Genomic DNA, 12,797 nt, shown 5'->3' with positions numbered 1-12,797 from the left:
AGTCAGGGCGGAACTGCTGTTCACAGAATGTGGAGGGAGGACGGACAGTGGAGCGGAGTTACAGCAAATCTAAACAACTACGTTAACATGGCGGCGTGCTAGCTTCAACTAACCTCGCTTCACAAAGACGCCGCGGATACTCTCTCGCCCTGTTTATGGGTGTTTCTGAGCGGTTTGAACTTCCCTCACATTCTCCCAGACGTGTTTCCACGAAGGGAGGCGGCGGCGGCGGAGCGCTCGGCAGCCATCTTTGGACCTGCCTGGGAGTGGGACTCGACTACTCTGGCTCCCCAGATACTTCAAGGGTGGGGATCTTTTTTTTTTTTTTTTTAAGCTGTGATAATTAACGACTCTGTGCGCTGTAGTCGACTGACAGCGTCCGAAACCCCGCAAAGGATCCAGCGTGAGTCGCAGCGGGGATGAAACGGGAGGAAGACTTTCAGAATCCCGAACTGTCTTGAATTAACGACATTATCCGAGGCGCTGAAACCTGGCCTGTCAAGGGAGGGTGAGTTTCAGCTAACTGGCTAAGCTAACTTAGCAAACATCGCACAGGTTAGCCTGCTAATGTGGCAGTTTCGGGTGAAATAGCTCATGAGATCGGTTTAACTCCACGCGATTTGCTCGGTCATCGATGTCCCCGCGTTGTGTGCGTGTTGACCGGGTTGCTTCATCATATGACACGTAACTTAGCTTAGCTAGCGTCAACTTTTGCTGTGTGGCTAACACTTCCAGTCAACGTTGGTCCGGTGGGGTTTGTGTGCGCACGCTTCAGGGTGTCGTTGGGTCTATCTGTGTTAGCTAGACTTTGGTGTGTGACAGCAACTGAAACAGCTGAGGGAAAGGGACAACTTTCAGCAAATCCTCACTAAGAGCTCCGTGTAATCCCACTCGTGTTGTAACTCCAGTGAAGTGTTAGCCAGCCACAGGTAATGTGGGATGAGACGCAGCAGGTAAGGGTGGGCTGCTGGCCCAGAAATGACAGTGGAACGTGGGTTTGCTCTCAGGCAAAACTCTGATCAATTAATGGTGGTTTTGGATTTTTCAGGCTATTGTGTTAACATGTGTCTACCTGTCCTTACTTTGTTTAGGCCTGCTTGCCACTTTATTAATGTTCATATCCATGGTTTGGCTTTTACTCTTGGTGAACTACTTGGTTTGTGACATGGGTGATACAAGATAAAGGAAGCACCATTGGGTGTCACAGTGTGATCCAGTTTTTCAGGGAATGACTGAACTGACCTACATCGCTGATGGCTTCAAATGATAAATCATGCAAATGATATGTACGTTTCAAACCTGTATTCCATTGTGTCCAAAGCTGTATTGCATGACTGATGAATGTCATTGTTGTGAAGCGAAGACACAGATAATTATCAGTCAAACTGCTCACCAGCGCCCTGTCCTCCCTGTCCTACCTCCCCACAGCCGTGCGAACAGGAAATGCTGAGAAATGCGTAGCAATGAGGGCATACATTGGGAATTCCAGCCCTCCAGCTTTGTTGTCCTGTCTTGCTGCATTCTTGTTGTGTGTGTGTGTCTGCTAGTTGGAACGCAAAGGGTGTTTTTTATGAAGGTATCAGTTGTCATCACTCACTTTTGTGCTCACGTGTTCACGGTCGAAAATGCCGTCATGACATATGACAACAAAGCTCATTCAAGAGCGACAATGTAGTGCTGAACAATGGCAATAAAGAGGCACACAGTCCCACATGGTAATGAGGCCTTATTTCACAGCAGTGGCTGCATCTGTGTGGAATTGTGAGTTGTTCAGTGTTGTGAGACAAAAGATGTCTGCTTCAACTGGGGGCTGTTTCTCCCAGGCTGGGAAAGAAGTCTTGTGACTCTAGCGTCAGCTCTGCATCTGTTTGCAGCAGATCATCTGAGCCGCATGTACTCAGTAAACTTCCCTCAGTGATCTTTTACAGTCTACATCTGTATAACAGTAATGAAGTTGTGTAAGAAACAATTCAATTGGCAACAAATGATTAAAAATCTCAGCCTGATTGTGAATTTGTTGACCCAAGTTAAATTTAAAGGGGGAAATAAAATAATTCCTTTAAATCTGTAGTGGTATCTAAATGATGCTGATGCTTTTGGCTTGTTTCATGTTGTGCACCTTTGAATGTTTTTATTAGTATTATTTACATTCCAAGGGAAATAGTTCACAATGACAGGTGCTTATTATAAATTTGATTGTGTACCCAGTACATCAAGTTTTTAATGGGAATCTGCATTAAATTGAGATGTGGCTGTTGGCTTCTTCACTGGGAATTTGTTTTTTTGTTGTTAATTGTGTGTTTGTGAGAGAGAGATATTGGTGAACTGACTCTTGATCACTTGAAGGAAGGTTACATGGGCAATGTTTGGTATGTTTAAGAATGTGTGTTTACCAAGTACTTACAGGTTTAACAAGTAGTCTTGTCACTGGAATGCTTTCTTTCCATGTAGGCATCTATCTAACACTGAAGCAGTGTGTTGTTACCTTGGTTTCTTTGTTCGAGCTGGTTCTTTGTATCCTCAACACATCTATCTGTCCACACACCAGTCACTGAAGGTGTGAGGGGAGGTTGTTAGGACACAGCCCACTATTTTCCTCACTGTACTTGCTGTTACTATGGAAACAGGAGACTTATCTGTTGCTACTTATGGATTTCCAGCTGCCCATTCTCCACATTTGCACCTGACATCATGGTTAAGTTAGTGTTTTCGCCGTCTGTTGCTTTAGTTAATAGACTCTGCTGTTGCAGACATGAACAGTGACAGACTTGTTTTTTTAAGACATAACTTGTATTTGCATATTACTTATAACATATACTATAACATGTTCAGGTAGAAAATATGATCATCTTCCTCCAAAACATCCAGAAACCACTGATGGAGCACATTTAACTTGTATTAATAATAAAGGCATTTCATTTTGATCAGGCACACACATATATGAGTTAAGTAATACCACTCTGCTGTTGCTATATTTCTTTCATTGTACTCAGTCTTGTTTCCCCTTGTGCTTTTAGCTCTGAACACATATGAGACCACTGTCCTGCAGATGAGCCATCGGTGGGGGCTTTCAAGTCGCTGTCGCAGACCCAGATAGTTGCTGGCGGCAGCGGCATTGCCCCCCAACTCCCCATTATGCCCAACAGCAGTCGGGCGGGGAGCCTGAAGGACCCCGATATAGCTGAACTCTTCTACAAGGAGGACCCAGAAAAGCTCTTCACGGATCTGCGTGAGATCGGACATGGCAGCTTTGGTGCTGTATATTTCGTGAGTTTTTCCCAATATAAAGTTCAAGTCTAACGCCATGTTCATTCTGACACCTGAACTGAAAATGCAGCCTCCTCACTCTTTTCAGTGAGGCAAGGGCTTTCAGGGCAGAAATATTATGCCAGGCTCAATTAATCAAATACAGTTGTTGTGTTATGTTAATGAAAAAATTCCATTGTTATCTCTTCATCATTACTATGCATGATAAAATAAATTCCACTGTTATTATCATGCTGAAAATTAGGTGAATCTTTTTTTCCCTCAGCATTCCAATCGGAGAAGGCTAAACAACAAAGGCCTCTTAGATCCTTTCAGTTATTTCAACCTATTTCGAAATGATTCTAGAAATCTAGCTCTGTTGTAGTGACTCTGTCTCAATGTGCCAGCTGGCAACTACAGTTCAATCAAACAGTAGAAATAAAAGTAAAAAGAATAATGTGATATTTTATATATCTGATGTTTTTTAGGGGGTGTGACTTGGCTTTTGTAATTGCTGTAATGTGGATGTTAAGCCTCAGCAGTTAAAAGCATTGATGGCTTTTATCTCAGCTAGCTGTTGTAACAGCCACAAATTGTGTTGTCATCGTGGTTGTGGCAATTAGATCTTCATCACTGATTTAACTGATTTTATAAAAAAAACAAAAAAACAATTTGCAGACATTAGAGACACATAATACAGAGAAAATTATCATTGCTACATTTATAAAATGAAGAGGACATTCCCTTAAAATTGTAATGTGCTCACTACTCAGGCACGAGATTCGCGGACAAATGAGGTGGTGGCCATCAAGAAGATGTCCTATAGTGGAAAGCAGTCCAGTGAGGTAAGATAGCTTTGACTAACCTATATCGTGTTAATAGGAAATTGTTACTGTGTTTACAGTTGTCTGTTGTTAATATAATGCTCTGTTTTTAACCTTTTTCACAGAAATGGCAAGACATAATAAAGGAGGTGAAATTTCTGCAGAGCATACAACACCCAAACAGCATAGAGTACAAAGGATGTTACCTGCGAGAGCACACAGCCTGGGTAAGATTCAACATGAGTGTCAGTGATGACAAACACAAAGTTGTACATACTGCTAAGTAAAAGAAAATGCATTCACACAGACCCCTCTTTATTTCCTTGCAGCTGGTTATGGAGTATTGTCTAGGCTCTGCCTCAGATTTGTTGGAAGGTGAGTTGAAAACCTTTGAACTTGTGCTGCATGACTTCAAGCTGAGAGGGAAGACTCCCCTTTCAAGTCAAACCATGTTGCCTCTCTCTGGATTTACATCACTGTCTGTGAATGTTCCCCTCCAGTTCACAAGAAACCTCTGCAAGAAGTTGAAATAGCTGCAATTACCCATGGTGCTCTTCAAGGGTTGGCTTATCTTCACTCCCATAACTTGATCCACCGGTGAGTGTCTCAGGTGTTTAGGAGCGTGCTTGGCATAAAGTCCCCTCAGGCCGACTGTCTAATGTTTGGGGCTTTAATATTTTCTTGTTCTGTGTCTGACAGAGATATCAAAGCAGGAAACATCTTGCTGACAGAGCCAGGGCAGGTTAAACTGGCAGATTTTGGTTCTGCCTCCATTGCCTGTCCTGCCAACTCCTTTGTGGGGACTCCATATTGGTACGCTACAAAATTCTATATGTATATTTAAGGTTCCTCTCAGAGAATTTGAATTGAGTTTTTTTTTAAATTGCCATTTACTTATTTTTATTGTGCTGTGCGTTTTTCTTTTCTCAGGATGGCCCCAGAAGTCATTCTAGCTATGGACGAGGGTCAGTATGATGGAAAGGTGGACATTTGGTCTTTGGGAATAACCTGCATTGAATTAGGTACAGTCACTGTTGTTGTATTGCTTGCATTGACATATTGTTTTTTTATGATTTTACTAAAATCTCACAGCCAGTTAGACTTTTGCTCATTTAATCTGTTAATTACTGAATAATGTTGTTCCTTATCATCTCATCATTTCTAATTTTCTTCTTATCTGACTCGTGTGTAACCTGCAGCTGAGAGGAAACCTCCACTGTTCAACATGAATGCAATGAGTGCCTTATACCATATAGCACAGAATGAGAGCCCCATGCTGCTGTCTAGTGAATGGTAAGTTTAGAATACAATTTTTAACAACTGATTTCTTGTTTCTTTAACCATTAAGACTGAATGCAACAAAGTAAAGTAACAATTGTATAACTTTTCCATATTTCATATCTCAACTTTAGGACGGAATATTTCCGAAACTTTGTAGACTCTTGCCTTCAGAAATTTCCCCAGGATAGGCCCAACTCTGAGGAGCTATTAAAGGTATGAACTAAAAAATTGCTATGACAGACCTTTGGTTATGTTATGATTCTTGGATTACCCTTATAGACACAGTAGAATTCAGAATTTTGATGCAAGATGTGTATTCTGTGTCCCCCCCCAGCATGCATTTGTCCAGCGTGAACGACCAGAATCAGTTCTAATAGACCTGATAAATCGGACAAAGGATGCAGTGCGGGAGCTGGACAATCTGCAGTATCGTAAAATGAAGAAGATCTTGTTCCAGGAAGCCCATAATGGCCCAACAACTGAGGCACAAGATGAAGAGGAGGTCTGTTACATGACTGTCTCAACTTCTTCTAACCTGCATCTTCAGTTTAGCTAGGCTGTATTTTACAGTGTATAAACATGTTATCAGAGAGCCTTGTTGTAACCTTGTCTGCTCTGTGTGCTATTTTTAGGAACCAGAACACAATGTGGGTAGGACAGGTACAGTGAACAGTGTTGGGAGCAACCAATCAATCCCCAGTATGTCAATCAGTGCCAGTTCCCAGAGCAGCTCCGTCAACAGTCTAACAGATGCAGGCGATGACAAAAGTGAGGTGGACATGGAGGGAGACCACACAGTCATGTCCAACAGCTCAGTCATACACCTCAAACCGGTAAGAAGTTCAGGTCCTGGCCTCTTCTGAAGTAATGTATGTTGTATAGAGTGTTTAAAATTGGTTATAGTAGTTGTTTATATTTTAATTTATTGTTCCTCTTGTGCTTTTTGTGTCCCCTTCAGGAAGAAGAGACGAATAATCAAGAGTCTGAACCTCACACCCGGCCAACTGAGCAACAGTCGCCACCTGCACAAACTCCACGGCCAAAACGAAACCGCGAGCACTTTGCCACAATACGTACAGCCTCAGTGGTAAAAACACAATCATGAAAATTCCAAGTTAAATGAGAAGATGGTTAAAGTAACTGCTTGATAACTGAAATAAATGCTCACACCCACTGGAGATTTTGATTATCAATGGGTTGTTAAAAATCTTTTGTAGTCATTGAATGCTGTAAGCCTTGAAAGTGAGAATGAGAAGCGGTACCATGATCCAGCTTGAAACATTTATACGTTTGGATAGACTTGGATGAAATACATATTGTTGCTCTCTTATGTTCTCTCACAAACTCACTCCTCACAACTAGCAACATGTAAACAAAATCTTTGTCTTATTTTTGCCAGCTCACTCGCCAGATTAAAGAGCACGAGCAGGATTCTGAGTTAAGGGAGCAGATATTGGGCTACAAGCGCATGAGGCGGCAGCACCAGAAGCAGCTGATGGCTCTGGAAAACAAGCTAAATGCTGAGATGGATGAGCACAGACTCCGACTGGACAAGGAGCTGGAGAATCAGAGGAACAGCTTTGCCCAGGAGATGGAGAAACTTATCAAGAAGCACCAGGCATCGATGGAGAAAGATGTATTTGTTCAGCTTATTTATGCGTTCACTAAAATTTGTCATTTGCTGTGACTCATTCTAAACATAGATCAAGTTGATTGAATATATGCATTTCTCAAACAGGCAAAAACTGTTAGCAATGATGAAAAGAAGTTCCAACAGCATATTCAGAGTCAGCAGAAGAAAGAACTCAACAGCTTCCTTGAATCCCAAAAACGGGAATACAAACTTCGCAAGGAGCAACTGAAGGAGGTAGGAAGACTGTTTGATTCCTTGCTTCTTATAGTGCCCTGTGTAAGCATGCCTTTCAGCTAACTTACTGATAGTAAATAAACACCAATCAGTTCTTTGAAGACAGTTCTATCAGTGACCTTTATTTTGTCTTCCCTTTAGGAGCTGAATGAAAACCAGTCAACACCCAAAAAAGAAAAACAGGAGTGGCTGTCCAAGCAGAAAGAAAACTTCCAACACTTCCAAGCAGAGGAGGAGGCCAATTTACAGCGCAGACAGAGACAGTACCTTGACCTGGAGTGCCGCAGGTTCAAAAGGAGGATCTTGATTGCTCGCCACAATGTTGAACAGGACTTAGTACGAGAGGTCAGTTCTCTGTCCTACATTGTACTGCTGAATTTCAAATTTTGCCAAAATAGATGAGTTCCTCAACAAACTAGAATTTGTCCCTCCTCATCTCTTTGCTGTTTGTCCTTGCATTTGCAAAAATAATTAGGAACTAAACAAGCGTCAGACCCAGAAGGACTTGGAACATGCCATGCTTCTCCGCCACCATGAGTCCATGCAAGAGCTGGAGTTCCGCCAGCTCAACACCATCCAAAAGACGAGGGCTGAGCTGATCCGGCTGCAGCACCAGACAGAACTCCACAATCAGCAGGAGTACAACAAGAGAAGGGAGAGGGAACTTCGACGCAAACATGTCATGGAGGTTCGCCAGCAGCCCAAGAGCCTCAAGGTAAGAATAAGCTTCTGAGCATGTTCATAAATGTTGAATATCAAACAGACAAGCTCATTTCAATTATGATGATAACATTGAAAATTAGGGTTTGTATTTGTGTTGTTTGATGTTTTAATATGAAGAAATACATAATTTTGTCGTCAATCATAGTCCAAAGAGCTACAGATCAAGAAGCAGTTCCAGGACACCTGTAAGATCCAGACCAGACAGTACAAAGCACTAAGGAACCATCTGTTGGAGAACACACCAAAGTCAGATCACAAGGCCGTCCTTAAACGGCTAAAGCAGGAGCAGCACCGCAAACTCGCCATCTTGGCAGAGCAGTATGACCACTCCATCAATGAGATGCTCTCAACTCAGGCGGTAAGTCTTGCATTGCCAGGGATGTAGAATCTTAATATTGTGTAGGAAGACCATGACCACGAATGCAACATGTTATATTACATTTTGCTACCTTTTTAGAGGATGTTTCCCCAATCATTAGTGGTTGAATTATAGTTAAGTGTCTCTGTCTTCAGCTTCGTCTGGATGAGACTCAGGAGGCTCAGTGCCAAGCCCTTCGAATGCAGCTACAGCAGGAGCTGGAGCTTCTCAACGCCTACCAGAGCAAAATCAAGATGCAGACAGACGCCCAGCATGAGCGTGAGAGGAAGGACCTGGAGCAGAGGGTGTCACTCAGGAGGGCCCTGCTGGAACAGAAGGTTGCTTTCCATTGGTTATTCTCATTTGGTGATTTACACTGGTCTGACTCAATAGTTATATGCAGGATTTGAGTTTAAAATGTTGAAAACCCACTACACTCTCACAGCTTTTAGGTTTTTCTGGAGAAAATAGGGAGGAACCTTGGATTCCATTGCATGTCTGAAAGTACTTCTACTGTTTCCAGTCAAAATGTCTGCTGTGAAAAATACCTCTATGGACGCTGCTGTTAACTCCATTTTTGTTTTCCATAGATTGAGGAGGAGATGATGTCCTTGCAGAATGAACGCTTGGAGCGAATCCGGAGCTTGCTGGAACGTCAAGCCCGAGAAATTGAGGCCTTTGACTCAGAGAGTATGCGCCTGGGCTTCAGCAATATGGTGCTATCAAACATCTCCCCTGAGGCCCTCAGCAATAGCTTTCCTGGGGCTTCAGGCAGCTGGAGTCATCATCATCAGCAGTACCACCAATCTGGGAGCTCTCAAGGGCCACACTGGGGCAGTGGCAGTTCAGGCGCAGGGTCAAGCCACCAAGGCAGCCTTCACCACTATCACTCCAGTCCAGGAGGGGCATCTATGCAGCAGGGCTGGGGGCAGGGAGGTGGGGGTCCATCACCGTGGGGCCACCCGTCAGCAGGAGTCCTGGTGTCCCGCAGCAGTGGAGGTGTACAGAACAGCCCCCAAGCAATGGGGAGGACACCCTCAGGAGCGCGCAGTGAGCAGGGCATGAGCAGGAGTACCAGTGTCACGTCTCAAATATCTAACGGGTCACACCTCTCCTACACATAGATCCCCCCCTCTGCTGTGGAGTCAGCAATGAGTGTGGAGAAGTAGAATCCAACAAACGCAGCATGGTGCTTAGCTCCGCTGCTCTGTCTCTCTCTGTGACACCCCTCCATTTCTCCCATGTACAGATGTGGATGTGTGATTAAATAAATGTTGCTCAGGTCAAAAGGGCTGGAAAAGGCACAGCCCGTCCACACGGCAGTTTATCGGCACACATACAGATCCTTAAATTTTATGTTATATAAGCAGTTTGAGTGTCAACACATACTACTCCCATTTTGTTTTTATTTACAGCTCTCTCCTATGGAATTTATGGAATATGTGTTGTGCTATTAACAGCCATTGCTCTCATTTTGCACATGAAACACTGTTAAAAAGTCTTTGACATGTGTTGACTATGTCCTTAGATGTGTGGTATCAAACAATCACAGTTTTGTTTTGTACCTCCCTCCTTGAAATACCCAATCATATTAATTTATACACTGGCCGATCCTCTGATGCTGACTGCAGCAAACATCGCTTTGTGTTTTTTGGTGTTGCTGTTGTGATACAAGCCTGCTGTAATGGTCATTGTGATAAATTAGATTACTCCTTTTTATTCCGTAATTCACTTGATTTCCTGATCATTAGCCAAACTGAGACTTAACAAATTTAGCCACAAAAACTATTCTTAACTGTGTCACGCGTATTGTACACTATTACAGTGCCTTTTTAAACCATTGATTTAAATTGGTCACAGATTTTTATAGTTTAATACTTAGAATTTCATCAACCATTTGTAGTCAGTCAGTGCCAGTGTTCGTTTTAGTTGTTCTGTTTTAAGTGATAAGTTAAGTCCAGAGGTCCCAGATACTTTTGCCAGGTTCTCGTGGTCACTGTGGATGCAGTGGAGTTGGTTTAAGTCTTCTACATTTTTGAGAAAATTATCTGTGCATATCAGTAACTGTAATGTGGGTGAACTTGGACACCCCTGCATTAAAGAGAATGTGGTCGTACATGTTGAGTAATTGTGTGGTGGGGGGGGAAAAAAGACAAATTTGCCTTCATAACAATCCTGATATTGACCTGTTGATTTTTTTTTAGTGCCTTTTTAAAACTGCTGCCTTTTTCAAAGCACTTTATACAGCTAAATATATGTAAAGTTAACGTTCGACTTCTTTTTGCCAAGCACCTGTAGGGTGTGTGTTTTGTTGGTACGTACGCTGTTAAGTTATGGAGTCGAGCTAACCTGTGCTGTGAGTTTTAGGAGCAATTTTCCAAATATGGACAAAAGCCTAGTGTATGATAGCAGACAGTTCAGTATGAGTGACAACATCCCCCCATTCTGCGGCTTTTACTGTGTTTTGAATGTGTTTGAGTGTAAACTTGTTGGGTTATGTCCTCTGTGAATAGAGGGTGAGAGGATGCTTCTAAGAAATGTTTTAGCTCAAGTTTCCATTCAACAAACTATAGTGAGTTAACTGAGGAGTTCATAACGTGCAGGCAGGAAGCGTAAGGAATTGTCATGACCATGACAGCAGGCTTGGAGCTACAAAGAACAACACTGTTAAAAAAATGTTGGGGCTCATTAAAGTAACACTAAAGATTTATAGTGTCCTATGTTATTGATACTACACCATCTCATCAGAACCCAGGAACAAGATCATGCACACACTTGCATGATTGTATATGTGTGGAAGTAAAATCGGGTCAACACACACGCTGGAAAAACGGCCATGTACAAATGTGGCAAAAGCACTTGGGTATTCCTTTAATAGCTGTAACTCTTCCTATTTGAACAAACTCCCTTCTCTCTGGTTGATGAAATATCACAGGCTAAGTCAGGTGCCCCTCTAACCTTTAGTCTCCCTGTTCAAGTGAGGTTTCCCATTTCCATACAGAAAAGGCCTTTAAGGATACTTATCCATAGATATCAAGGATATTTGCTCCCCTGAATCACAACGCTGGAAGTAAATGTTCATATGTGTATATTTTATCAAAGAAAACATTTAAAGACTAAACTCACTTTTTCAGAAAATAATTTGTAAAACTAACTGTTTAACTGACAGAACATGATGATATTAGCAAACCTTTCACTTCAAAGTTCAAGTGGTGTTGAATTGTCTGGATATATGCTCATTGGAAGATTTTCTTGGTCTTGTGTACAGAATCAAAATGCCTCATATGCATGTTTTTGCTGTCATCTCCTCTAAATGCCACTTATTTAGTCACCGGCCATCTCGGAGCATTAGTTCTCTAACCCCCCCCCCACTCTGCAAACATTTGACCAATTTGTCCCCATTCCAGTCTGATTCAGAGCCAGCTTTTCTGAGGCTGGCTCTTTCTGAATGTCATACTGTGATATATTCCTATCACGTTTAAGGACACAAAAATGCTGGGGTCTCTTTATTAAACCGGTGGGATTTCAGTTTACAGTGTGTATATATCCTACCTAGAAAATATGCATTATATCATCGTATATATGGTTTGGTCCCAAAATCCCTAATTTTTATTCTTGAATGCCAAGTGACTTGTTCCAGCTACTGTAATACAGCAGCTTTCATTCATCATTTCTTTTCTGATTTATTGATATTTGAGAAAGGGGAATGTACTCATCATTATTGGAATCTGACCTTCAGTCAAAAGCCAAGGCCAAGACGTTCAATGTCAGGCCAAACAAACCTCCCACACATGCCAACCCTGAGTTTTTATGCACAAGTTTTGTTCACTTTTGTCAGTGTTGTGTGTGTGAGGGAGTCTGGATGTCGTTGTCAATCATTGTCAGTCAGAAGACCCTCTCCACCAACCTGGACTGTTTTGTTTTTTTTTACTTAAACTTTGATGTCAAATTTTGTCCTACTGACTGAAAGCATATGGGATACTGAATGAGAATCAGCAACTGGACATGGCGATCCTTTTTATGGTCAAACACTGTGCCATACCCGAGTTGCCAAGCCCAGATACCACTGCATTGTCTCATCTCCACGGTCGTATTGGGCGGAAGGCATGAAATGTATGAAACAAAAAAAAAGCAAGTTGGTTCACATCTAGTGCCCAAAGTACAAAAGGCTTGAAAAGATGATGTGGTGACAGGCGAATAATGAAAAGAGATTGCATTTCTTTGAAGGTGTCAGTATTCTTCTTTGGCACATTACCACTACAACTCATAACCTGTATTAAAATGTATAGATGGTGGAACTTGTTGAGTGTCAGAGAGATTATTAAGATGTTACATAAGAGATGGTAAAGTACTAAAAGTGGGTTTAAATTGTGTAAAAAGATTCACAAAACAGAATAAGAATAGGATCAAATTTACTATTATGTTTGTATATTTACTATTGTGTTGGCAGAGGGATATTGAACAGAAATCAGCTGTAATAAAGTAATTTTAGTATAAA

At 42.0% G+C, this 12,797-nt stretch overlaps 1 protein-coding gene across 2 annotated transcripts; it reads left to right on the top strand.

Annotated features, from left to right (window-relative positions):
• On the top strand, positions 1-12,797 carry taok1a (TAO kinase 1a). 2 transcript variants are annotated; one of them, XM_020088322.2, is made up of 20 exons: positions 1-508; positions 3,018-3,267; positions 4,020-4,091; positions 4,196-4,297; positions 4,400-4,445; positions 4,571-4,667; positions 4,770-4,883; positions 5,001-5,092; positions 5,270-5,363; positions 5,483-5,564; positions 5,686-5,853; positions 5,984-6,184; positions 6,310-6,438; positions 6,751-6,987; positions 7,090-7,218; positions 7,360-7,563; positions 7,694-7,933; positions 8,087-8,299; positions 8,455-8,637; positions 8,890-12,797. In XM_020088322.2, the coding sequence occupies exons 2-20, from the start codon at positions 3,136-3,138 to the stop codon at positions 9,421-9,423; spliced, it is 3,069 nt and encodes a 1,022-aa protein (XP_019943881.1). In that variant the 5' UTR covers positions 1-508; positions 3,018-3,135; the 3' UTR covers positions 9,424-12,797. The 2 variants fall into 2 exon arrangements, with proteins under 2 accessions (XP_019943881.1, XP_019943882.1); XM_020088323.2 differs by having other exon boundaries at positions 19-305.

The sequence above is a fragment of the Paralichthys olivaceus genome, chromosome 11 (assembly GCF_024713975.1).
Source record: "Paralichthys olivaceus isolate ysfri-2021 chromosome 11, ASM2471397v2, whole genome shotgun sequence".
In the NCBI taxonomy this organism is placed as follows: domain Eukaryota; kingdom Metazoa; phylum Chordata; class Actinopteri; order Pleuronectiformes; family Paralichthyidae; genus Paralichthys; species Paralichthys olivaceus.
Note: the sequence above shows the minus strand (reverse complement) of the source record. Positions and strands in the feature narration are given on the sequence as shown.